The sequence below is a fragment of the Silene latifolia genome, chromosome 7 (genome assembly GCF_048544455.1).
Source record: "Silene latifolia isolate original U9 population chromosome 7, ASM4854445v1, whole genome shotgun sequence".
Lineage (NCBI taxonomy): Eukaryota > Viridiplantae > Streptophyta > Magnoliopsida > Caryophyllales > Caryophyllaceae > Silene > Silene latifolia.
Genome location: NC_133532.1, coordinates 99,774,644 through 99,802,199, shown reverse-complemented (window position 1 = coordinate 99,802,199; position 27,556 = coordinate 99,774,644). Strand labels below are relative to the sequence as shown.

Below are 27,556 nucleotides of genomic sequence, written 5' to 3'. Positions count from 1 at the left end.
CTTAAATTAAACCAACTGAAAAACATGAATTCAAATATAAAGCAAACGATTCATAAAACCAACAACATAACAAATTAAAATATACTTTATTGGACACAAACAACAACAACAACAACAACAACAACAACAACAACAACAACAACAACAACAACAACAACAACAATACTCAATAATAATACTCAATAATAATACTCAATATACTCAATATAATCAAGTAAATAAATTAAACCATAAAATACAATCCACAACTTAGAAACTCATGACAAATGAGCATATTTTAAATAAATAAAGTGAATAGAAACTATTATAGGTATTGTAGGTTTTATAGTCATTACAAAACCATAAATTCCCATATTTTAATTTAATTTTTAATTTATTTTGTGGTATTATTAAATTAGATAATTGTTGCCGAGGACCTCAAGAGATGAATTAAATAGGATAAAATGTTAATGAAAATTATGGGTGTTAAGTAATATAAGGAGTTTTAATAAAAGTATTAACATATTATATTACAAAAATTAATTAAATAGGAAAAACTTTTAATTAATTTGGTTTGTGTTAAGTATTATGAAGAGTTGTAATCAATTTATTACCATGTTTAATTAAAAAAAAAAAAAAGGAAAATGTTAATAATGGTGGGTGTTCAGTAATATGAAGAGGTTTAGTTAATTTATTAACAGGTTTTATTACAAAAAATTTAAAAACAATGAATTAAGTAGGAAAATGTTAATAATGGTGAGTGTTTAGTAATATGAAGAGGTTTAATTAATTCCTTAACATATTTTATTATAAAAATTTCAATTTCAATTTCAATTTTAATTATAAAGTATGAAATTTGTTAACATATTTTATTACAAAAATTTCAATTAAAATGTCAATATTAATTATAAATTATGAAATTTGATGTAAATTTGTAAGGGTTATATAAATTTTTGAAGACAATATATTTAATATACAAAATTAATTTAAGAATAATGATAATATCCTTTCATATTATAGATATAAGTGAATTAAATTAATTTATAGATAAATGATTTAAATTAATGTCATGTAATAATAAATTGATAATCCACGTCACATTAATTCGCCAGGTCACATTAAAAATATGCAACATCACATTTAAATATGCCACGCCACATTAAATTTTAATCTAGGTGGCTTTTTGGATTCTACGTGGCTTTGTCTAGGTGGCGTTTATTTGTCATTTTAGGGTAGCCTTTTAATTATATTTTATAGATATGCCAAATGACAACATGATACTCTTCCACGTGTCATTCAAAGGAGGCTTAACGAGACTTTTTTTTGTTATTGTATAGATAGATAAACTAGTGTAGATCCCGTGCGAATGCACGGATTTTTAGATTGTGGTATATAAAGAAATTAATATATAGTATCTAAATTTTAAACTTTTTTTTTTGAAGGAAAATTAAATTTTCAACTTGGTGTTACGAGTATAGAAATAAATATAATATTTAAGATATAGTTATGGTTAAAATGTGATAATAATATGAGTGAAATATATAAAAGTCTTACAATCTGACAAATACTGTATAATATGTCACACGTAAAATAAATGATAATGTAAAGTACTTTGGTAGAATATATTTTTGTACAACTATTCAAAAATAAGAAATATATAATGTAGACCAACATTTGTATAGATTATATAATGAGCAAAAATGTTAAGCCCAATAGCTGAGAATAACTACCAAACATGTTAAGGCCCAATAGCTGATAATAACTACCAAACATGTTAAGGCCCAATTTATAGCTGAAGTAATTTGAGCGGAAAAATTCATAGAATCGCCTATTCTTTTAGTAAATAGAGGATGCTAAATTAGAAATAGAGATAAAAGGTTTTTCGTGTAGAAATGTGAAATTAGAAATACAGATAAAAGGTTTTTCTTGTAGAAATGTGAAATCATACAAAAAAAAAACACTCAGACATTTCATACGTCATTATTAATATTAGTTAATACGATATAATTTTTCAGAATCAATCTATTCCGGGGAAGTGATGATTGACCCCCATAACTTTGAACAATTGTGAAATTAGCCCCCATAACTTGCATAATAAGTGAAATCAAACCCCTTTATCAAAATCTCACGAAGTCACGAGAAATTCAATTTATCATATCAAAAAAGTGAAAATGGTTATGTTTTTATGAAAAATACAAAATAAAAGTTTACAAAAATAAATTAAAAAAAAGCATAAGTTAGATAAAAAAAATTAAAAATACTTTGCAGAAATCAAACAATTTATTATTTTAATATAAAGTATAGATTTTTCAACTTTTTTTTACAATTTATTGTAAAAAAATTTCAATTGCAAAATATTTTGTTAGATAGTTGTGTTAAAATCCAAAGTCGGAATAAAAGATTTTCATGACAAAAAAATCTAATTAAAGGGCAAAAAAATATTCAAATATTTCTATTTTCAACATTTAAAAAAAATTCACATAAAATTATTAATTGTTTTAATTAAACAAAATCATATCGGATTACATACGTATGTAAAAAAAAGTTGAAAAAATATTTTGCAATTGAAATTTTTTTACAAAAAATTTAAAAATCTGTTGTTTATATAAAAATAATAAATTGTTTGATTTTTGTAAAGTATTTTAATTTTTTTCTAGCTAATTTATACTCCCTCCCAAGTCACTATATTGTTCCTATTTGATATGGGCACAATACTTAAGGAAAAATATTAAAATAGGAGTAAAAGAGTTGTGTGGGGTTGGTGATAGGAGAGAGGGATGAATTATTAGTAGTTAAATAAAGAATTGTGGGCCAAAACATAAAGGAAATTAATAAAATAGGAGTAAAAAAGTTGTGTGGGATTGGTAATAGGAGAGAGGAATGAATAAAATAAGAGTAAAAATTTCTAAAAATACAAAGGGGAACATTAGTTGAATAATTCGTTTCGGGAAAGAGGGAACATTATAGTGACTGAGAGGGAGTACTATTTTATTTTTTATTTTTTTTGTAAACTTTTTTTTTTGTATTTTTCATAAAAACATAACCATTTTTATTTTTTTGATATAATAAATTGAATTTCTCGTGAGATTTTGATAAAAGAGTTTAATTTCACTTATTATGTTAGTTATGAGGCCAAATTATTCCAGCTGAAAGTTGTGGGGGTTAATTTCACAATTGTACAAAGTTATGGAGGTCAATCAGCACTTCCCCTAATTCCTATTATATACTCCCTCCATTCAACTCCACACTACCACTTTTTTTTTTCACGTTTGCCAACGCGTCTTTTACGCGCTAAATATCGTTAGCTACGTATTTGCAAAAAAATATAAAAGTTAGATATTTATAATGTACTCGTAAAGACGAATAAAACAAGATTATACATGAATATATTTTCACTTATTTATTGAGAGAAAATTGAAATTAAATGTTTAACTATGAATAGTGTACAAAATAGATAATAATAGTGTGAAGTTGAATGGAGGGAGTATATTTTATTTGGCTGTCCTAATCTTAAGATGGATACGACCTGTCTTACTAGTGAGTGCGAATGTTTATGGAAGTGGGAAGGCAGAGTTGAAAAGCTGAAGAAATTTAGGAGGGAAGAAGTATTGAGGTGAAGGCGGCAAAATCCCCCCCAAAACTTTCGAACTTCCCTCCTCTCTCAAAATCTCTCATTTATTTGCATAATTGCATCCCCGCCCTCTTAATTTCCATCTCTCTATCTCTTCTCTCTTCCTCTCTTTCAATCTCCCAACTCTCATCCGATCCATCTCCCTTCCTTTCAACTCTTTTACATCTACGGTAAGTATTCTTTCTCATTCCTTTTTTCTATCTTACTAGTATTTTAGACCTTGATTTATTTTCTCTTTTCCGTTTTGTACTTCGTAGATGTTACCCTATGTATACGAATACCAATTATACTTGTTTGAGATCTGTATTTGCTGCAAATACCTAACTAGTTTTAAATTTACACATTCTACTCAGATTAATCGTCTTAAGCCGCCGATATTTTCATCTTAATCATCTTATTTTACTTTATTTTTACTGCAAATACCTAACTAGTTGATTTGATTCCGAATTTGATATTCGATGAGTTTATTTCGGTGGATGTTTTAGCTAATGAGGATTCAATTGAAGTATTAGAGAGAGTTAAATTGTGGATACAAGCAATGCTTTATGCTTCATACTCGGATAGATTCAGATTTGCTTTTCCAATTCATAATAAGTTTTTTAGATTTCTAGGTTTCTATTTTGGAAACACTTTAACCTTAACTTTATAAATTTGTGGTTATTATTGTTTTAATCGATTAAAGTAATTAGAAAAAGGAAGCAGAGGAATTAAAGTTTCTGGAGGTCGTAAATTTCCCATAGGCATAAGTAATTGATTCAAAATTACTGTTTAGAGAGTAATCAAATGCGGCGAGGAAATACTTCAATCCTCATTTGTGCAAGAAAACTAGAAATAGTGATTACTAGATGCCGTACTAAATCGCAAATCCTCATTTGCTCGATACAAACTAGAAATTGCAGTGTAGTACTTAGTACTTACTCTCTCCCAATCATTTACTTCGCTTAATCTAATAAGACAAACAATTATTTGGATAAATAGAGTATCATTTTGGTTGTAGGGTACTAGTATACACCCTATAAGACACCGCGGTTGCATAGATTACACGTATCTTGATAGTAAGTTGCTGTTCTTTGAACTTCTGCAATTTACCCCTTCTTCAGCTGTATGCTATGTAAATCTGATGCAACAGTCTACTTTTTGCCTTCTTTCTACCAGTTTGATTCTAACGAAACAAAGGGTTGCTACTCCGTAGCGAACAGCAGACTTAGCTTAATTTACTCAAATTTTCAATTGATTAAACCTATTTTTATCCATATAAAATGATTTTATATTTACAAAATCTAGTTTTAGTTTTCTGATATACAAACTCAGGGACCTCTTTGATTGTTTTCCATATATTTCCTGCGATTTACTTATCTCCTCTGTTGTTGCATCAGTTGCCCTCAATAGAGCTCTGGCTGTTTATTTTTATTACCTTTTGAAGTCAATCAAGTTTACAATGGCTTCCGCACACAGATTTCATCCAGAGCGTTGTTCCCTGTGATTTTGCGGGGCTGCATTCATCTGTGGCGGCTCTCTTGTATCTTCCTATAGGTACTCTACCAGCTGAGTGTTCATCGAAAACATATTATTTAACAACATTTTCATGTGTTCACCTCGACCCTACGCTATTCTCCTGTTTGCAGAAAAATTGCTCAATTCGAGCGTAAATTAAATTGCCTACAATCTTGTAAATGATGTACAAGGCCTCCTGGCCCTACTCCACTACGAGCTTCCATCTCCTAAACTCATATGTCCTCTGCTCTAATCTCATAAGCCTTCCACAGCAGTCAGACCATTATCACCTATTCATCATATGCCTTGCTTTTCGCTCCTCTTACAATCCTGCTGGCTGGAAAATGCAATCTGGCCATGAGTGGACGGGGTGCTCTTGTTTTCTGGTCGAACCCTCTTACACAAACGTAACCTGCAAGTAATTTTACTAGAACGTGAGTACAATTTAGAAGGGTAAGTGAAGTTTTTGCTAATATTATCCACACCAAAATGTATGGTACAAATGTTATAATTCACTTGAATAAAAATTGGCGATGAATGGATTAAGAAGAAGTACAAATGTGGATTGAAGATAGGTCATTAAGATAGGTCTTGCTAACTATATTATCTTTTTGTGGAGAGGGGTAGTTGAAATCGATATTGATATCATAGTATTCGTTGGCTTCTAAAGGATTTGCATACCTCTCCAGAAGCAATGTTGGATGTCTTCAGTGTTCAGGCCTGGAAGACAAATCCAAAGATTAGGATGAGCATTGACTATGCATGCAATAAATTATTGGAGTAATATTAATAGGATACCTTTAAATATGGTCGGTATAGAAGTTCCAAAGTATACAGTTCGTCTTGGAAGGTTCCACAGCCAAGACCTGGGTACTGCAATTGGATTGAGGCTTGAGTCATGGTCAGCAAACACCTGCATACAATGTGTTTTCTTAGTATTGTATGAAAGGGAGGGGAGGGGGAAAGTGGGAGGGGAAATTGGAGGCAGTTTTCACCCCAAATATTTCCTTTGTTGGAGAGAAAATAATTTGCCTTGGGCGTGAAAAATGGAGGGATTCGTTTGTCCTCCCATTCAAATATCTCCACCTCCATTTTTCTACTAAACCTGAAGAAATTGTCTCCCCCTACAAATTCCCTTATCCAATAAGGTTCAAATTGTAAAGTATGCAATTTAATAACTTTACCTCGTTAACCTGGAAGTATGTTCCATTGAGTGGGAAGCTACCTCTCATTGCAGTTCTCGTTGGTATCTGAAAAAAGATGGATTGTGTGACGATTAGTATTTTGTATTGACTTGGTAAATATAGGAGGATGGCACCCTTGATTACTGTATATGTTAATATGAAATATTCTTACCAAAAGTGTTCCTCGTACAGTTTGGGAGTCTGTTTCTCTCTGACTGCTGCAGTAAGAACACGTCTCCTCATTGCAGAGAATGTTAGGATCATCAAAGCAGCATCTTCTTGCAGGAGGATCGATGGAGTTCGCCGTTTCACCTAGAAAGTCATCACTATGAGTCCTTATTGTCCTCAACAAAGATGGTGGACATTTGAAAAATTGCAAACTTGTATGTAGTTAATTTAACCCTATATATCTGCAGATCATTATCATGAAGTGAGATACTGACCTGGGGTCCAAATTGCAAGTAGGTATGAACATGGATCGTCTGGCTCCCTTTTCTCCAACTGCAATAAGGTGTCCTATGTTAAACAAGAAACCTTTTAAAAGTGCTCAAAGGGTGCCAGTGTGAAAAAGTAACTTACCCCATGTAGAAGAGGGTGTGTGTCCGGAAGTTCATAACTGCAATATAGAGCAAAAAAGTAGTTATAATACTGAAAGACAATTTGGTAATTGTAAAATAATAGTTTGCCCTCTTGTGACTAGGTTGGCCTCCTTAGTTATTTGCTGTGAAATTGAAGATCTATATGGTCTCTGAATTGTAGATAAATGGTCTCCAAAGCAGAGAGGGGGAGAACGAGTTGCTGTTCTATTATAGCAAAAATATCGAGCAAAGGAAGAAAAAAGAATATTATTGGTGTAAACTGTACATTGTTCTCAGCTGTTTCAACTTTAATCTTATTTTCCAACCTTTTTGCACTCCTTGCAAAGTCGAAAACTTGGGTTTTGGAGTTTAGCATGGCTGAAAAGTATAGATTTAGTGAGAGGATTAATGATGTAGGCACCTATTTTTTTATCTTTTTTCATGCCCACAACCAAGCAAAACTAAACAACGGAAAGTGCAATTTACATAACACTTATGTCTAACATGCCTTGTGACTTAACCTGCGAGTTCAACTTGTTGAAAAAGAAGAGCTGTTAACTTACACATGGTGCTCTGTTCTTAGACGATTTATGTTTTTCAGCTTTGGTGTAGGGATGGAAGCAGCTTCAGCAGTTAAAGCTACCAAGGCATTCGATGACATTCCAGCTTCTTGTAACATGAAATTCTGTAAAGTCTCTGTGAATTCTTTCATGTTGAGGTTGATAGTCGGAATTTCATTCGGATCTTCATAGAAAGTGTCTTCGATGTCACATAATGCTTGTTCATGTTGTGGTTCTTGTTCAGGTGATGCTGGTACTTCAACAATTGGTTCACATTTGCTGTTTATGGATTTTCTTTCTAAATGGACAGTCTGTTGCGAAGGCAGTGACAAAGGGTATGAAGAGCTTTGTACTGTTGCTGACATCGGGTAAGATGGGCCTTGAACTATTGCTGTACCATAGCTTTCGTAGTTTGAAGGAGGATCGTGATTTCCCCATGAGGCATTAGAAGGCAAAAGATTGGTGCCAGCTCTCACATTTACATACGGTGTAGTGTTCCCAGTTGCAGGCATGATGCTTTTTTCTTCTGGTCCCGGGAGAGAAAACCTAGCACTATACCAAGAAGCGAAACTGTTAATGGTAAATAAATAAAAATAGAGTCGTCACAATGCACCATTGGAAGGGGCCTAGTCTTTTTTTTAGTGAATATTTCCCAACAGCGTTTGCAGATCCATTGACAGCCTTTTTGGGTGACAGTCAACATCCAGAAGATCTGTCAAATTATGCTATTTTCTCCTAAAATATTGTTTAAATGGAGTTATCAATGTAACTCCCATGGTTAGCTGAATACTATTGGCTGCTGGATTATAGTTATTACTATATTGCAAGCTTGATTAGCACTATTCTGATTGGAGCACGAAATGTTCCCACAGAATCAGAAAGGAATACATAATTTATTCTGGATTGGCAGGTTTTTAGGGATCATTGTGGGACTGGGGATGCACGAGATGTTCACTCTTTAGGACTTGCATTTTTTCATCACTCTTTTATTCAGGTTTCATTCTTAATTTTTAACAGTGCCATAAATTCCAGCTTTTAGAGCACGACACCAACTTCAGTGTTCGAAATTTTATAAATCTTATTAATGTTTACTAATCTGTAGAAGTGGTGTGCAAACCTAGCGAAAGCACTGGCAAAATGTCTGCATTCTCCTCTTAATGGGCAAGCATTGCAGTTTGGTTGCCTTTTGGTGCAAAATACCTGCATGAAAGCAAAAAGTAAACCTCTGTTCTTCATCTGAAAAGTATATGCTGGTATGCATATTCTCCTGACATACCTTGCCAAATGTGATCATGTGATAGTGCAACTCATACCTGAATCAATTTTGAAAGGTACAATTTGTCAACTATGTAAACCATGTTAATGAAATAAATAAATATTGAGGGAATACTGTAGTTACAATGTCTTTTGATCAAGTTTGCACAACCGTGGCCATAAGTACTGTTGAATAGACTCCAAGATTGGATACCTGAGGGGATTAAAGATATTAGTAATTATCTAAACCTATGTGAGACTACATCAACATTTTACGATTGGAAATTGTTTATAACTTACATTTCTAAAAGATGCAGTTGCAGTGACTCTGGTAGTGGTTGGAGGGGAACCCATCCTAGTCGTACAGCTATGCGGCCAACATTAGTGTCAACCTGTTTGAAGATTGCAAAACTCAGTCTGATATTTGCAAGAGATTTTCCCACAGCAACTTGTTTATATATCTCAATAAACTTACTGGGAAGGCAAGATGGTGCAGAGTTAAAAGGCGCACACACTCTACACTCTTTAAGCCCAAACCTCTGAAGCTTAGTAGGTATTCCCTGAAAGGTTGAGAATGCTGTTAAATTTATACCCTTACATAGCTTGAAAGACTAAAATAAGATGCTTTGTCCTTAATGAGATTATCTTAGTTCCTGGTCTCTGATATGCTGCTTAAGTCTTGCTGCTTCATTTTCGTTCACATGCAATGATCAATTTTGACTGACCATTAATTTTGTGATAGACAAGATTGGTGACCAAAAAATCCTCAACAGTGTTGTTCCTTTTGTACTACAGTGATGGAAAGTAACTGTGTCTTAAAATGCAAGTCATTTTATCTTCACCTCTATTTTTGAAAATTAGGACAGGTCTCCGAAAGACTGCGATGCATTTTAGAATTTTAAACTAGCATAAACAATCTACAAATGGAGAGCTTATGGATCCCCCCTCCTTACTTTGCCTTGTCTGGTGGGATATCTCTTAGCCATTCCATGTCAATACTACCATGATCCTTGACCAGCCTGTCCAAGAGATCCTGCAGTTTTATTCAAGACTGTTAATTAAGTGGACGAACAGATACTATGGAAATGGGTTGTCCTGAATAATTTTCTACAAGCTGGATAGTTATTGATCTTTACCTTTATACGCACTGCAAGCACATTGTTCATGCCCCGCTCTTTTATGGTGTCAGCAATATCATTGACGTTAGCGTGTCTTACTGCTTCCCAGTCTAGTGAGTCCATTGTGTTAGCTGTCTTTGGTTTCTTGCCATTAACTTGTGCCGCTCTACGCAGACTGTCCCAGTCAAATTCACTTTTCTTCCCCTTCCCAGCTTTCCCTTTTCCTGTTTTGTTAGGGTTTGTGTTGGCTGTGTCAGAAACCACACATGGAGCATATTTATTGTCAAGAGTTTGCTTAACTTCCTCTCTGTTACTTCTTGTTCTTTCGAATTCTCTGGTGCTTTCTATAACATCGGCCATATCTTGGGATGACAGTGGTATATTTATATCTCTACAAGATGGACTTATCTCTGCCCAGGCAGATGAAGCTACAGCATCCAGTGGTTGTTTGGCTCCTTGCATTTGTGATTGTACAACCATAGTTTCTCCCTCAAGAATATAGCATGAGGCCATATTTTGAGCAACTCTTGGAAAGCTATCTGGACTTTTTTCTTGATCTGTTATTTCTGAGGTAAGATTACTTTGTTCAGTTGGGCTGTTCTCATCTTTTCTCGACATATCAGAAGACCTGCTTTCCACTTCAAGCGTATCAAGTCCTTTGGCATATTGTAATTGAAATCCTGCCTGGTAATTTCTTTGTGCTTGGGTTTGGCCATTAGATTGGCTTTGAATATTTCCCTCTGCCATCTTTAGCAGCCCCATGAAAGAAGCTGTATGATCAAGACAATCGAACTTGGAGCTGGATGTCACAGCCTGTGTTCTTGAGTTGCCTTCGGGAAAAGTATTCATTATTCCAACTGTCTGCTGATGTGGTGAACTGATAGAGTTCTGAGATGAGATAACTGACTGCTGTGATGAAGTTACATCATCCCTTGCTTTATCTTCTCCTACAAGGTAGACTGTATCTATCTCTGTATTTTGGTTGTTTGTGACGTAACCCCTTGAGTAGGTGGATGCCTTTCGACATGCTTCACTGCAGCTTTCTTCACTATGGTCAAAATGGAAAATTGTACCAGAATTCTTCTGAACATTTGGTTGCTCCATTATCTTCTCATTCCAAGTGATACTTTCCTCGGGTTCTAATATACGAATCTCTGGCTCTACAAAAAAAGCGCTGGTGGATTCTTCTGACAGGGTACTTCCGGGGCTTTCTGGCTTTAGAGGAAAGCGTGCAGCCATTGACATGAAAGCAGAGCTACATAGAGCAAGAACTAAAACTAATTAGTATCCATTGGTCAGAAACCTCTGTGAAAAGTCCCGTGTACTCAATTGCTCTTACCTGGACAAATGGTCGGAGACATTCTGAGTGAGAAAAACTCCAATAACAGAGTCCAACACAGAGCCTTTCCATGGAGTGAAGCGCCTATCTCCTGCAGAAAGTAGTCTTTGTTAGCAACCAATTAACTTTTTGCAATGGCATGTTAAGTTATTATTATCCCTCTAATAAAGCATAGCACTCTTCAAAGGTATATTAGAGCACACACAAGTCATCTTGTCCTGTCTGTTAACTGATAAATGTTCCTTTGGCCATTATCCTTACTCTTAATAGCGGTAAGTTGAAGAAACTTAGCTACTTCATCTGCAGATGTCTTTTAGTTGCAATTTAACTTGTCATGTCAAACCCTCGGGCATCATAGTGATGGTAGATGACATAGAGGGTAGACAGTTTCACCCTAGCATATATCTTTTGCATCTGGATCTATGCATAACAGATGTTTTACATGTAACAAAATAATGTTCTAAACCCATTTATGTTTGGAGGCTTCATTATTTCCAAACTTGACTGCTCTTTTGCCTTGATTACTTATCATCCTGCAGTTTTTTACTGTTAAAATATTTCCTACCCAAAGCATAAGTTTACATATTTCTATGGTACCTTGAACAAGGCGCATGCGTGCTATAAATGAGTCTACCCGGCCTCGAAAAACTCTTCGTTCATTTTCCCACCATTTTGCTTTGTCCTCGTCAGTTCCGTTGATGCCTTCGTTATCAATGTTCTCAAGAAGAAGCCTCCATACTCGAGTGGTCTCATCGTCAAGGTCAACTCTAGCCCTTTGACGCCTTTTGTTTATGGGATTGAAGGGGCCTTCAAAAGGAACTATTGAGCCATCTTTCTCATACAGAACAAGTGCATTTGACTGTTGCTTATCTTTTTGATAAGGAACAATTGACTTCTTCAGTCCTTTTCTTGAGATTTTAGACTTTTGTCTGTTGATATCTAGTTGCTGAAATAACTGGGTTAATCTTTCAATGGAGCAGTTTTTCTTCCTACGTGAGAGTGCCCGACTGGTACCTGCAGTGTTTGTCATGTTGTGTTAGTTACATTCTATATCTCCAGAACTGGAGTTTGGGTAGTTGATGGCGATGTCTGTCTACCTGTTGGCTGTCTAGTAGGACAGTTATTGTCATACGGGACAATGCTCCAGTTCTTGTTCACAGAATCTTGTTTCTTTGATCTTCTTTTTGTTTTCTGGGTTACATTAATGTCAGCAGCTAACTCCCCATGTGGACCTTTCGCTGCTGATGCTATCTCGGAACGCTTAGCCGGATCCCGAACATGAGTCGCCCCTTTTGGCTTCATTTTCTGTTTCAACCTTGAAAGGTCGGCCCATGTCTTCATGAGTTGATCTCTATTCTTGGATCTTCCCATAAGCGCTGTGTGATTGTTAGCCACTCCACTGATTCCAACACGGGTAGAGTTGCAGCAGTAGTACTTTGACATTGTGAGTTCAACTTGTGGGTGGCTATGGTCCTTGCCTACTTGGCTGATATCTTCAGTGACAGCCACCGGTAATGACATTGTGAGTTCAACATGTGGGTGGCTATGGTCCTTGCCTACTTGGCTGATAACTTCAGAGACAGCCACAGGTGATAATGTGCTTTGTACGTCTGACCATTCTGTCTTTTCAGCTCTCTTTCTTTTAGAAATATCTGGGTTGGAGTTTCTGTGGAGTGTTCCGGTATTTGAGAAAGTCGCAATTTGAACATCAATTAATGTGGGCTCAGTTGTGAAGGATAGGGTCCGTTTTAACCCTCTGGTTTGCACCGCTTCACTGGAACTTGCACAAGGGCTGGAGTTGGGACTTTGTGCTGAATAAGAGTCTTTTCTTATGGAACTCTCTGCAATTTTTCCATATAAATTGCCAGGGCTTTCCACTCTCTCCCTGAGAAAAATGTTAACATCAGTTTGTGAATTGTCTATATTATCTTCCACTGGTAGCAACATGTACTCCCTCAGTTCCTGATTCTCATTGAGATTGAGGTCATAGGCAGTCATTGAAGGTTTGGAATGTACATGGTGGTTAGATTGATTTTCTGTTTCCTGACATTCACTTGCTTCTCCCACTTGGCCATTCAAGTCAAAGTTTAAGGATCTTCTACAGGATTTAGTTGTTGATTCTGTTGTTTTTGGTTCGGTTTCGGGATCAGGATTGGGTTCAGTGGCTTCTGTGGGAGGTATTGTTGGAGTGTTGGTTTTGTTCTTCCGGACATACTTCCTCTTAACTTGAGACTCAGTGGCCTTGGAGTTGGGGGTCTTAAATTTTGGGGTGCGTTTAGGCTTGTTTTCTCTGATCACCTTGGGTTGGTACCTTCTCCTTCTCGGTTTCTTTTGAGGTGTATTATTCAGGTCAATAGTTTCGTTGCCTCCCTTATCAGCATCCTCTGTAACTGTAACTTTACCAGGCAATGATTCTGTGATGGGCCCTGGCACATTTTCGTCATGGTGGTCCTGAATGTTGACCATTGTAGCACCAACATCGTGTCCTTGGAGCACGTTTTGCTCATTTTGACCTTGATTGATGCCTGAGGGTGTAATACTTTGTAATCTCTGCCACGTATCTGGAGTTGCGGGGGCAAAAGCAGAACTTCCATTAGCATGCTTATTGCTTGGAAGTGAATTCGGATCACCATTACTGCAGAATAGACCTGAGAAAGCATATGAAATATGAAACTGGTCATGATTATTTCGGTTCAGGAAAACATGTATTAACACATCAATATGAGTGGGGATGAAATTGGTCTGTGGGAGAACTTTGATTTAAACATGCAAAGTCCTAAACAGACAAGGCGAGGTAAGAATTTACTATACAGATCAATACGAATGAGGATGAATGTGGTCTGCGGGAGACAAGCTGATTTAAACATGCAAAGTCGTAAACAGCCAATGAGAGGTAAGAATTCACCATCGTTTTTTCTTCACGAATGCTTCTGATATTCGATCTTATATAAAGCAATATTCCGAAACTGCAATGTTATTTACGAATTTGGATCCTCTCCATTTCTTTTAGGAAATGGAGAGGCCAATTCCTCTCTTAAACTCATTAAATAATATTTTTCCCACAAAACCCCATTATTCTTTTATTTTTACTCACAAATTTAGAACCGTTCGATGATCTCAGAAGTCCTTCTGGACCACCGAAAGGAAATGGACTCTCCATTTCTTTTTAGGAAATGGAGAGGATCTCCACTCGTTATTTACACAAACATCCATATAAAAGTCTTTCTTATAGGTTTCTCATATAGTGTGTTTGGTAAATAACATGTGGCTGTATAATATCTCGAGTACTGTCTTGGTGTTAAGAGCTCTCTTACCCCAACCATGAAGTTGGGGTTCAATTCTCACCTGCTACATAGTGCGATCATTTGAACCAAAAAAATAAAAAAATAAAAGGCATTTTTTTCTTCTTACAGGGAAAACCATAACAACGAAGCCGATGATGTTTACAATTTGTTTCCTTGGATCGTTTGGGGTTATATAGCTTCAAGATCTTGCAAAAGTTGAGCAAAGACTTTCATTCATTCATTCAACCTAGACTAATTGTAGTACTAATAATTCTGTAGTTGAAGACAAATTTGTTCTTCATGCAACATTTGCTTTTATTCACCTACTTTATTGAATCTACTCAAACACCCTATCAATTCATGTTTAGCACTTGTTTTTCACTGTTAAACCCAGCTTTTGCATGTCATGTTTATGGACTGTTTGCATGCGAATTATCATCAATCTATGGTACTAGTAAAATGTTTGCCTTTTAGTACTTCAAAAATTATATCATCATTCAGCAAAGAGAGGATCAATAAACAAGGGCCATAACTATTCTTATAATCAAGACTGAACGAGGGACATACCATTTTTCATTCCGAGGTCATAAAAGCCATTTCCCTGCATGTTAATTCCATGTAACGCTTCTTGGTTGTTGAGAAACGGGTCATTATTTGTTCTGCTGCCTTCGGATTGAGAAACCCAACCAGGGAAGAACATGCCAGCTGATGTATTATCACCATTATTATTCTGCAATGTCAGTGATTCATTTATACTCAAGAGGTCCCTAAATGACATTGTATTGAAGTCAGGGTCTCTGAAATTTTGATCTAATATGGTTCCATTTTCTCTTGCCCCATTACTATTCCAAGAACTATAAATGGGATAACTAACTGAAGCGTGGTCACTGGAACCATAAGTCATTACCGATCTCCTACCTTGACTACTCCAATGGGGAAGGTACTCTTCCAAATCCTGTCTTTGGATTTCGCCATTTGCTCTCTCTAATTCTAAGGGATTTCCCCAAATGGTATTGCTTGTTGTTGGGTAGTTCCTACTTTCCGAGTATGACAAAACGTTTTGTTGTGTAACTCTGGAGAGATATGCCTCCCTTTCACCCCACGCTTGAGCCAGCAACCCCCCTTGGCCATCGTCGTAGATCGGGCTTGGACTGATGCTTGGGCTCGGACGGGGAATGTTTGGCTTCACTGGTGTCTCAGGTGTCCAGGAACCTTGTGTATGAAACTCATTCGCAACTGACACTGATCTTCCTCTCTGAGTTTCCATTATCCACCTCTGTGGAAACTCATCAAAGGAACCAATTTTTCCTTGTTTTTTTTTTAATCTCCCTTTAAATTAGGTGGGTGGTTGGGGGAGTATTTGACCCGGAAAAATTGCTTCCCAAAAAAACTCCTTGTTATACAAAATCCCTCTTCTCAGATCAGACCCATTTCCTTTAGTACCTGAAAATTAATTCATTTTATGGAAATAAATTAAACACAAAAGGAATATAATCCAGATAACTTATAAGGTAAAAGACCAGCTCAGGTATTGCAGAAACAATGGATCATATACTTAATTAATTTTAGATTAAATGCGAAATAAAGAAAAACACAATTACTCCCAGATCTCCCAGATCAACACATTTTCACCTACCAAATTTTTATTTATTTTTAATATTCCTTAAAAATAAAGGAGAAAAAAAGCTATGAACTCTGAATTTGTTCTGTTTCATCAAGGACAATAAATCCAATAAATAAATAAATAAATTATATGTTGGATATTTTAGCTGATTATTTCTTAGCTGAATATCAGTATATCACCCTGATTCACTGTTGTCTTTGGAAATAACAAAATAAAAACAAAAACATAAAAGAAGAAAAGAAAAAAAAAAGTAAAAATGGTAAGAAAAGGTAAATCAGGTAGATGAAAAAAATTACCGGTAAAAAGGGTGAATGCCGGAGAAGGAAGCCGGCGGTGAAAAGAGAGAATGGAGGTGATGTGTGAGTTACCAAACAGAACAGTTGGGCATTCAGAGAAGAAAGAGGAAGAGAGAGAAAGAGAGAAATGTATAAAGAATGAAAAGAAGAAAAGATAGGGTGGGTTGGTTGTCCTCTTTTATTCAGTGCTCCGTAGTATTTCATGCATGTTGTTACTATTCTTTATTACTTGTATCTCATTTCTAACCTCATCACTCTGAAACTCACATCATTCATATCTCTCACTTTTCCCCTGCTTTTACATTCTCGTGTCCTCGCGTCTCATTTATATTGTCCTCATTTAACTTTAATTTTTTATTCGTATCCTATTTGTCATGTCAAACATATCACTTTGTTTGTTTTGTTCTTTTTAGTAAGTGATGTGATGTTTGACTTTTCATATGATTCTCTGAACAACACCAACTTTATATCAGCACATGTTTTTATTACTCTCTCCATCCGTAAATAATCTTTTTTTATTATATTTTTTATTATTATCTTCGCCAACACATGTTTTAAATACTCTTTCATCCGTAAATAATTTTTTTATTCTTTTTTTTTATTATTGTTCTCGTCTTTTGCCAAGATCGATCACAAAATCTATTCTTTCAGTTTAATATATAATAATACGATAACCGTAATAACGATAATATTTACTCCATATTCAATTTTTTTTTTTAAAGTGGAAAGTCTAGATAAGGTAACTTTCTACATGGAATATCAAACGTTTCCCGCACGTTCTACTAAAGCACATGACATCGCACCTCTATAAAATAAGTTTTTTTTTTTTTTTTAAATTACCTTAAAATCAATTTATAATAAGATAATGAAAAGTAAAGATATTAAAAAAAATAAAAAGAGGGTAATTAACATTCATAAGATTATTTTTATCCATGTATGTATAATTATCTATGTATGTAAGTACAATACACAAGGTATTCTGAATAAGAGGGAATTTAATTTGTGTGTTGGTATATTTTGATATATTGAATTTAACATAATAAATAAGTATTTTCAAAGTGTAATTGATCTTTAACAAAATGTATGTATCAGGTTTAACTTAACAAAGGCAATACAGTATAGGTAAAGGATAATCCAACTTGAAATACTATAATTTTACAGTGCATCTGTCTTAACCACGTTACTAAGATTTATTCGTTTTTAGTTTTATAAAAGGGTATATATAATTCCCTTTTTGAAACTTACTTTATATAATTTTTTTCGAAACTTACTCCAATAAAATATAACTCTTTTCAAATATTGCTCCCATTCATTGATTCCGGTCAAACAAAAGAGAAATATTTCCTCCAAAATTTGAAATTTGGTATTAATTTTTCTTGCATATGACTATATTACCCTTAGCCTTATTATATGCTTAATTTAAATAAACTCTTCCTCCCAAATTTGTTAAATTCACCTCATTCCTCCCAAATTTGTTAAATCCCTTTCTCCCTCTCGGTGTATTGAAGTCTTCAATATAATAAGTCTAAAGACAATATAGTCATAAACATCAAAAGTTACTCCCAAATTTCAAATTTTGAATGGAATATTTTCATTTTATTGACTGCAGTCGTTAAATGGGAGCAATATTTGACAAATGTTATATTTTATGGGAATAATTTTTGAAGAAAAATTATATAAGGGAGTAAGTTTCAAAAAGTAAATTATATAAGGGAGTAATAATTACCCTTTATAAAATAACAATTTCTATTTGATAAATAAAGCTGTGAATGTTTAACAAAAGTAATAATTAAAAGTTACAATATTTGATCTCAAAAATTAAGTTGATGGCATGAAGTAAAATAAAATGTGACATATTAAAGCATTGCACTCTATCTGTATCATCAAATGAATACTACAATATTACAACCAACCCCTTATCTTTGTGATAAATACACAATATCTCATGTAATTAAATCAAGATAATGAAAATCAAATGAATATATTTATCACAATTAATCAAATTTAACTTGGAAATTGGTGGACCGGAAATCGGAATCTTGGAAATTGGTGGACCGGAGAGCGGACCGGAATTTTTAATTCTGGTTTCGGTCCATTAGATTCGGTCCGGACCGTCCATTTTTCCGGTTCGGACCGGATTATGCCCACCCCTAGCTGCGGGAACGAGGATGGGATGTCATCACTTGAGTCTAGCTTCCGCCGTCATGAGTTTAGATTGTAACACCCCCTTCTTACCCGACTAAGGTAATTGGGAAATGTTACCTTCTCGGTTTCCCGAGGTAGTGAAATCGGAGTCGCAATTGAGAAACAATTAACATAAATAAGTATTTAGTGGATTACATATACATAAATGAAATGAATAATATAACTCATGACTACTAAACTAATCTAATCAACTTTGCTTGACTCGAATGTCATCACGGCTCGTCCCGTCTCCCGCATGCTACCAAAGCTAACCTGTAAACAACTGCTCCCCACATGATCGGAAATATCATATGGATCGACACAAACCACCCCGGAAATAGGTGACATTTACACGGACACAACAAAAGTCAGTTTCAATACACAAACATAAGACATGACTTGATAAGTGTAGACGCGACATAGTTATGTGAATGAAACTCGACTATGAAATCACCATACCGGTACCGGGACACGCCCAGACGTACCCACAATCATCGGTGCCAGGGACACGCACAAGACACCACAACTCACATAAAGGTACCAGGACACGCCCGGACGTACTGGGTCCGAAAGCCAACTGGATCCCCTGCCAGACGTCATGCCTCAACCAAACGAGTCCCTTCGTGACTCAAGCCATTAATGTGCACACCCCCTTAGAGTGGGAAGCTCTAAGGGGCGACCCGAGTGCAAGACGATTTTCCAACCGTCTTACGTCTCCTCGACAACCCAGTATCACCACCAAAGACCTCAAACACAACACAATCACAACCATACATACCAATGGAAGAACAACATTAAACATATGAGTCTTTCATGAATTCAATCCCACATACACACTAATCGACTCATGTATGCACTATCAAGTAAAGACACCCAAATATGCATACACAATATTAAAACCAAGTAGGATAACCTACCTTTTAGCATAATCCACAAGCTAATCGAAATCACCAAGTATCCATCTCATAAAACCGTCTCATCCTACATAAATCATGTAATAACTATCACAAACCACTCTATACTATATTATAACATAAAATCCCTTGTTATTAGTCACTAATTACTCATTTTACATAACTAAATACTAATTAACCTCTCTTAGTAAACCCTAACTCGAATTACTCATAAGACAAAGAGGAAAAGGTGAGATTTCGACTTACAAAGGTAGATCGGGAATTAGGAGAGGTGTTCCGCCATTCATCCAAGCTTGAAGGCTAATGGAAGGGCATATGGATCATGTTACAGAGAGGGGAGAGGGTTTTATTGTAAGAAGGAAGAAGGAGAAGAATGAATGAGATAGGGTTGGGATAGAATAAAATCCTGAAATATTGTTTCTCGGGTACAGCTCAGCACCACTCGACCGAGTGATCGGTTCAATCGACCGAGTGGCACTGACTCGGTCGAGTATACCCTTACTCGATCGAGTGCCAACTCACTTGGTCCACTTGGGGTTTTACTCGGTCCACTGGAAGTCTACTAGGTTTAGTTGAGGTCTTACTTGGTCTCGTAGGAGGGTCATCCTTTACTTCCGAGTACATGTGGGTTCCATCACGTGTCCCTAGGTCCTTTGTGTGTCCCAAATTATCCGAGTATTACAATCTTCCCTCCTTAAAAATGAATTTCGCCCCCGAAGTTCGCCACTTACTCTCTTTTCTGAATATTCCTCGGTCTAATCTCAAGCCTCATTCTCGGTTCTCGTGTGTTCTATTGCCATCATCACTCTTATTGTTACACACGTATACCCTATCTATCCCGGGTTTCTTGTTCACTCTCGTTACTTTCCACGTATCGTGCTCTTTCTTTTCTAAATTTTCCGAGTTCTTACATAGATACTTTGTTTTGATGTATTGAGATTTATAAACTTTTACTCTGGCTTTCAGTTTAGAAGATGTTTTCACTAAACTTTATACTTTAATAATTATTTTTTAATGGTTAATTTTGATATACTTACCTCGGGCAATCGAGATGGTAGCATCTTCATATGCTAGGGTGGTCCTTGGTATGTGGGGGTGTTACAAAGTGGTATTAGAGCGACGATTTTGGAACCTAAAACCAATGAACAAAATGAACTTAGGGTGTCTAATTAAAATGAACCCGGTTAAGAATTGTTTGGAGCTACCGCAGAGATTTGAGAGACGTCTCGAAACCGCAAAATTGCCCTTACAACTTCGAGCAGGTCACTACGGGGTGTGTCAAGAGGATCATTGTGTGTGTGTGTGTGTGTGTGTGTGTGTGTGTGTGTTTATATGTGTGTTGATAGAGTGGTGTATGTGTATCTGGGTTGGAAGTGATGTGGAAGTTGTACTATGTGGTAGTCTATGTGCATTAATATGGGTATGTGGATTAATGTGGTGATTTTGATGAGTAATATGATTTGCATGGGTGAGGGGAGGAACAATGTGGTAGAACCGAATTGTGATATGTTTGATTTGAATTTCATTTTGATGAGATGCGATGCGTATTATTCGGTTTGGAAGTATGAGTATGAATGTGGTAAGAAAGGATGAACGTGACATCTAGCATGTGTAGTATATGAATGTTTTGTTAATTTATATGTGGGTATGATAAAAGTTCACCTATGTACTGGTTTTTAGAAGTATTGAGTTGCGATTGTTTGCCTTATTCATGTTTAAGTTGTTTTGTTAAGAAAAATTGATTTGTATGAAGACCGATTATGGAAGGGATGTCTTAAAAATGTCATAAGTCGAGTTCTAGGAATGATATTGATGCGATTCCAATTTGAGGTGATAACTTGTCTTGTTACGATTCTAACGATAGGTCACACGCCCAAAACGACCAAGTAACGAGTGAGATATGACTGTTTTAAGAAAACTAGACGTTGCTGAGAACTCTGCAGGACCTCGGCCGAGTAGGGCCTTCTCGGCCGAGTAACTTTCGTATTCGGCCGAGTAACTCGTATTCGGCCGAATAATATTTCTGTGATAATTTGGGTCAGCTTCTAGAGTCGAGAACTCGACCGAGTGGTATAGTTACTCGACCGAGTGTCCTGTACTCGACCGAGTACGTCATGTACTCGACCGAGTACCTCTTTGGGCGGTCGTTTTGAGTCGACGGCTATGTGCTTATATTTTCTTTGAGTAGTAGGTTATGTGCACACGTATGTTTTGGGTCTTAAAACATTCTTTACATATGTGACGGTCTTGATACGTAAGTTACCAGATACTATGATGTGGAGAATACCAGCTTATGAAGGATATGTGTTTGGTAGGGAGGACATGGGTACACGTGATTGTGATGGATAGTGGATAGAATAAGCGAAGTTGACGAGTTATTGAGATAAGGAGCACATTCTGTGAGCTATGGTGAGTGGATTAGTCGTTGGCTTAAGTGGTGTGGTGATGACCGTATATGGTCAAGTGATGATGAGAGTGGTAATGTAAATTCGAGGAATGTGAGAAAAAAAAGTTTGAAATAAGGGATGCGAAATTTTTGGTAATTTGGGATATATAGTGATTTCTGGAGAGGGATTGTCTAGAGAGCTTAGATTGAAGTCGTTATGGAGATTTGTATTACTAGAAAGTGAGCCTAGTGTATAATCATTTGGGAGGTTCCGGGATGAAGTGAATCTTAGTTTTCTAGAATTATTAAAAGAGGATGTAATCAATTAAGGAGAAATTATTGAGTGGGTGGATATATCGGTGGGGAGTATGTGTGAGAAGTATGATGAGAGGAATTGTTGATAAGAAATGAATGAAAAATAATGATATAGGCTAATATAATTTGATTTTGGGAAATAATGGGAAGAGAAAGATGATGGTAAGTTGATTGAATGTTCAGAAGAATTAGGAGACACGTAGTAAGAAATCATGGAATTGTGTGATACTACCATGAGGGTGTGAGTTAAGGGATATAGATAAATTGCAGGACGACTTGTTAGTCATGAGTTTTGGAGGAATTAAATGAGTAGGAAGTTTGTAGAGTATTTGCATGGTATGAGACTATGGTGGTGAGCTAGGTGACGATATAATTAAGGATAAAATTTGAATAGTTGTTGAGGTAATTTTTGTTGATGGATTTAATGTACGTTATTTGGGATGATAACCAAAGAGAGGAAATGAATTGCTATATTTAGAGGTGATGGTAAGAGAGTAGTTATATGAAAGATGGTTGTGTCAGAGTGTTGTCACTAGTGGTTAAGGATGATGTTAAATAGGTAAGTTAATCGTTTTAAAGAGGTTGATTATGTGGAGGCCTGGTTCGTATGTATAGGAGGTGTTTGCTAGTAGTTGGGTACTTAATGGTTACATTTGTCGGGTGGTGATAATTGTGCGGATGGGAGGATATGTTATGAAGGGCATCTGAGTTAAGCTCGGGTGAGAGATATCCATTATCAAGTGGCAATTTACGTGGTCGGGATTGGTTAGTTAGATTTGGTTATGGGTCTATGATGTGTGTAAATGATTGTGTGAGGTTCAGACCTCATAAGTAGTGGTATGGTATGATATTCATAAAGTTGTGATCTGGTTATTCCGTGTAATATGTGTTGTTTTGTGATCCAGTATGACGATATCGATAAAGGGGTAATGGGTGGTTGGATGAGTCGTGAGATGATTGCTGTGTCAGAACTCTGCTTTTTACTAATGTGGTTGTTGTGTTCTGGGTTGTGATTTGGACACGGTACTCCGTTTGCCGTGTCAGAACTCTGCTTTTTACTAATGTGGTTGTTGTGTTCCGGGTTGTGATTTGGACATGGTACTCCGTGTTTCGATGCGGGTACCTTCGTGCTGCGGTGCGGCTATTGGTGGCGGTGTTGTGATGCCGTCATCGGTTGTGGTGGAGTAGGTGGGTATTTGTGAGACGAACTTTTGAAAGATTATGTCAGTCTAGTATGGGCATATAGATTGTTGTTCTATTTACCGCTGTTTCCTGTAATGTTGACTTGTGGGTGAGACTAGATATAACATGGCAGAGAATTGTACGTGTGGTCGATGTTGTCATAGTTACATTTATACCTTGTTGAAGAAACATAGTTGGGGGAGGTGGTTGGAACACTTTCGATCTTATGTTAGATGAGACTTTTGGTTGACATAGCTGTGGCAAGTAATTAGCGGAACATGTGGGTACTGAGCTGGAAGTTGCAGTTGGTTCATAATATTTTATCGGAGCAGAAAGTATGAAGTGTTTGGGAATTAGTATCATGATAAGTTATGGACGAGTTTGAAGACAATAAAAAAAAGGGAATTTGAGGATCAAGTGGGTGTGTAACAATTTTGGGTCGTGAGTTAGGTGGTGGGGATAGGTACGTGAATAGAAAAGAATGTGGTTGTGCGGTAATGTGGGAGAATTGTGGTAGTGATTATGTTGAGGATTTCGTAGTATATGTTAGGTGGTGTGCGGAATGATTAGAAGTATGGAATTAAGGAGAGAGAGAGAGCCTTGGAAATGGGAATAGTCATCAGTGTTAAGGTTATAGTCGGTTATCAGCGAGATGAGATGTGATAAGGGGAAGGAATAGCTAAGGATCTGGTACTCGTTGAGTTACGAGGACGTAACATTTATCTTAAGAGGAGTAGGATGTGACAAAGAGAGTTTAATGGTTATGCTACTGAGGTATATTTGGAAGTGTTGAGTCTTGATGTGGAATAAAGGTAAAGGTTATGCTTGTAGTACGTAGTATGTATTTTATGGGTATGTTTATGGAGTAAAGTTGTAGGTAAGTATGGTTACGATAGTCTTGACAGTTTTGGGTGGTGACGTTTATGAGTGTGAGTAAACTTCGAGGACGACGTTCATTTTAAGGGTGGTGGAATGTAACAAATCGCTTGGTAGATGGTGGTGATATCGGATTTGCTAATGAGCGGTATGGAAGTAAGACAAAGTTGGCGGCACTTGTGTTGTTGGTATTCGATGGAGTTGTCGGATTTGATTAAGGATGTTTAAAGGTTATATAAATCGTGTTTTACATTATACTTTCAATTTTTACCAAAATCTAATTACGTTCCACACTCATATAATCATCCTTAATCACTCTCAAGGAAATTTATCGTTCGTGAGTTTTTCGTTCATCTCTTTCGCGTCAGTTCCTCGGTAAGTCACAAGTTTCACATCTTTTGTATAGAGTTGTTCTTTAGGGTTTTTCCGTAATATTGGATTTGGGGAAAAGGGTTATTTGGCATGTTTGTGATTAGATTGTTGTTAAGTGAAGGATTCGTAGAGGAACGTTTCTAACTTCGCTATATACTTGTGATTCAGATCAGTGATAAGGTAAGGTTTCCCTACTCAGTTGCATGTTTAATTGATTTAAGATGAATTATTGTGTTGATGGCATGATTGTTATCGTAATTGGAGTTGTCTTTCTTGGTTGTTGGAATTGTTGTTGCTTGTCTATGGTTATAAGGTGCGTCCTCGGCTGAGTGAAGTCATTTTCGGGAATGGATTCACGCCCTTGATTCACCCATCGCCCCTTGTGGTTCCTGTCACAAAGGAGGATGTGCACATTAATGGACATGGGTTGTTGCTCGTTGCGATGAGCGGGGCTTAGGTGGGCATGGCCGCGGTCCCCCATTGGCGGTGAGGATTACCTGTCGCGACGGGTAATCTGGCAGGGCTACACACTTAAGTGTGTAGCCGGATATGAGATATGATTGGAGTTGGAGAATGGTTGTACAGCTGTTTGCCTTGGTTGTTTATATGCGATTAGCTTATCTTTATTATTCAGTGAACTGACCGCGTGTTGTGTTTTCAAAACTGCGGTGATCCATTCGGAGATGGTGAGCAGATTGTGACAAGTGATGATTACATTTAGCTACGGAGACGAGGATGGGATGTCATCACTTGAGTCTAGCTTCCGCTGTCATGAGTTTAGATACTTTGTTTTGATATATTGAGATTTATATACTTTTACTTTGGCTTTCAGATAAGACGATGTATTCACTAAACTTTATACTTTAATAATTGTTTTTGAATGGTTACTTTTGATATACTTACCTCGGGCAACCGAGATGGTAGCATCTTCATATGTTAGGGTGGTCCATGGTAAGGCACCTTGGTATGTGGGGGTGTTACATCGACACTTATCACATGGCGTGGTGGCATATCCCTAGTTTAGTCTTGGCACCATTTTAGTAGAGTTGAGTTTTTGTGTGATTTCTTAGAATTATTTTATTGCGACAGAGAATGTTTGATGGTTATGCATGTTGAAGTGTATTTGGAAGTTTTGAGTCTTGGTGTAGAATAAGGATGGACTTATGGTTAACATTATTAAAGGTAAAGGTCATGCTTGTAGTAGTATGTATTTTATATGTATGGTTATGGACTAAGGTTATAGGTAACCATGGTTGTGATAGTATTGACGGTTTTGGTGGTTACGTTTATGAGTATGAGTAAACTTCGAGGATGAAGTTCATTTTAAGGGTGGTAGAATGTAACATCTCACTTGGTGGATTGTGTTGGTATTGGATTTGCTAGTGAGCGGTATGGAAGTAAGACAAAGTTGGCGGCACTGGTGTTGTTGGTATTCGATAGTATTATGGAGTTAGGTGGGCTATTTTATGGTTGATGCTATGTTGTGAGCTGCATTGTTGAGGTAGGCATTGTTGGGTGAGTTAGTGATAAGGTTGGAGGATGAGAGTTGAGTGGTGTTGGTTGGTGGAGTGGTATGTGTGCATGCTATGTAGTATGGGTGTGAACTTCGAGAACGAAATTCATTTTTAAGGAAGGAAGACTGCAATACCAGAGGTTTTTGAGTATAGGGAACTCAAAATAATGACGTGGATAGAAGGGGAAAGAGAGAGAATGAAGAGAGAGAAAGCTCTAAAAATCTGAAAAATTCAATCAATTTAGGGATCTGTGAAAAGATGGCAAAAGCAAAAAAACCTGCATTAAATACCTCAAAAATAAATAAATAAGTTATTGAATCTCATATTACTGCTACTAAATCATCTCCATTAAATAAGGAGAATAAAATTTCGAGTTCTACTGTAACTGATGGTCAGGGCAATGGAACCAGTGCTAGGGTTTTGGAGTTTACTGAGGAAACTCTTGAGCCTTACGACTTGTTTGAATAATTTGATGATGCTCCGGAGGACAATCTTGAGTCAGGTCAGGATGACAACCCTGAACTAGGTCAGGAGGATAATCCTGAGCACGAACAGGAATGGACGGAGGTTCGTCGTCATGCTCCTAAGGTAACTGAGACTCCTTTACTTAAGCTTACGGTTGAGGATGTTAAGGATGAGATAAAATATTGGTCTACCTCTGTTTTTGGTTATGTTGTTAGCGCAAATCCCCCATGGAATGTTCTTGAAGGATTTGTTAAACGGATGTGGAAAGAGGATGAGTATGACAAGGTTTCGTTTATGCCTAATGGAATTTTTTTGGTGAGGTTTAAGACGAATGCAATTCAGAAAAGGGTATTGCAACATGGGTTTGTTATGTTTGATAACAAACCAGTTGTGATAAAAGAGTGGTCTGTGGGTACTGAACTTGTGAAACAAAGAATGGAATATCTGCCAATTTGGGTCAAACTGATGGGTCTTGATCTTAAATTTTGGGGAAAGGATTGTTTGAACAAAATTGGTAGATTGATAGGCAAAGTTATAAGAATAGATGAAGCCACTGAGAAGAAGACATTCTTGGGATATGCTCGTTTGATGATCGAGGTGAAAGTTAATCAAAGATTTCCTAAGTCAATTAGTTTTCTGGATGAGGAAGGGGTGGAAAAGAAAGTAAGACTGGAGTATGACTGGCTCCCTATTACTTGCAATACCTGCAATGGCATAGGGTATGCTACTGGTCAATGTAGGAAGAAAGAAGCACCAAAGAAGGGTTCTAAGGTGACTCAGGTATGGCGTAAGAAAGTAAGTGAGCCTGCAGTACAATCAGTAGTTACTCCTAATTTGGGTGTCATTGGGGATAGGAGAGTGGTAACACCTGGTCAGCATGTATCTCAATTGAGCAGACAGGAAACACATCCTCCTACTATTACTCCAGGGGGACACTCTTATTTGGAAGCTGTAACTCAATCTTTGAAGAAAGGTGTAGCTGGAAATAAGGAGGTGGGAATGGATAC

General features: G+C 36.5%; 1 protein-coding gene and 3 long non-coding RNA genes across 4 annotated transcripts; 3 read left to right on the top strand and 1 right to left on the bottom strand.

Moving 5' to 3' along the window:
- Positions 1-3,690: 3,690 nt before the first annotated feature.
- Positions 3,691-5,143, top strand: LOC141592394 (uncharacterized). The gene is made up of 2 exons (XR_012521148.1): positions 3,691-3,780; positions 4,987-5,143. It is a non-coding gene; the product is annotated as an uncharacterized LOC141592394 (long non-coding RNA).
- LOC141592393 (DNA glycosylase/AP lyase ROS1-like) lies at positions 4,987-16,641 on the bottom strand. Its single transcript, XM_074413030.1, has 20 exons — positions 16,342-16,641; positions 14,989-15,864; positions 12,235-13,785; positions 11,735-12,151; positions 11,138-11,228; positions 9,817-11,053; positions 9,634-9,713; positions 9,156-9,240; positions 8,981-9,072; positions 8,826-8,894; positions 8,703-8,739; positions 8,544-8,626; positions 7,430-7,978; positions 6,868-6,904; positions 6,732-6,789; positions 6,461-6,600; positions 6,289-6,354; positions 5,903-6,017; positions 5,786-5,824; positions 4,987-5,516 (listed from the first exon to the last, which is right to left on the bottom strand). The coding sequence occupies exons 2-20, from the start codon at positions 15,686-15,688 to the stop codon at positions 5,395-5,397; spliced, it is 5,568 nt and encodes a 1,855-aa protein (XP_074269131.1). The 5' UTR covers positions 15,689-15,864; positions 16,342-16,641; the 3' UTR covers positions 4,987-5,394.
- Positions 10,246-12,008, top strand: LOC141592396 (uncharacterized). The gene is made up of 2 exons (XR_012521150.1): positions 10,246-10,369; positions 10,555-12,008. It is a non-coding gene; the product is annotated as an uncharacterized LOC141592396 (long non-coding RNA).
- LOC141592395 (uncharacterized) lies at positions 13,780-14,802 on the top strand. The gene is made up of 2 exons (XR_012521149.1): positions 13,780-14,030; positions 14,551-14,802. It is a non-coding gene; the product is annotated as an uncharacterized LOC141592395 (long non-coding RNA).
- Positions 16,642-27,556: the final 10,915 nt, after the last annotated feature.

Bases quoted from the DNA above. Each gene is read 5' to 3' on its own strand.
- LOC141592393 (XM_074413030.1), bottom strand. From the start codon at position 15,688: ATGGAAACTCAGAGAGGAAGATCAGTGTCAGTTGCGAATGAGTTTCAT. The intron at 8,627-8,702 runs GTATGTCAGGAG...GCTTTCATGCAG, and splicing joins ACATGATCACATTTGGCAAG to GTATTTTGCACCAAAAGGCA. The intron at 5,517-5,785 runs GTATGCAAATCC...AATTACTTGCAG, and splicing joins CCAACATTGCTTCTGGAGAG to GTTACGTTTGTGTAAGAGGG.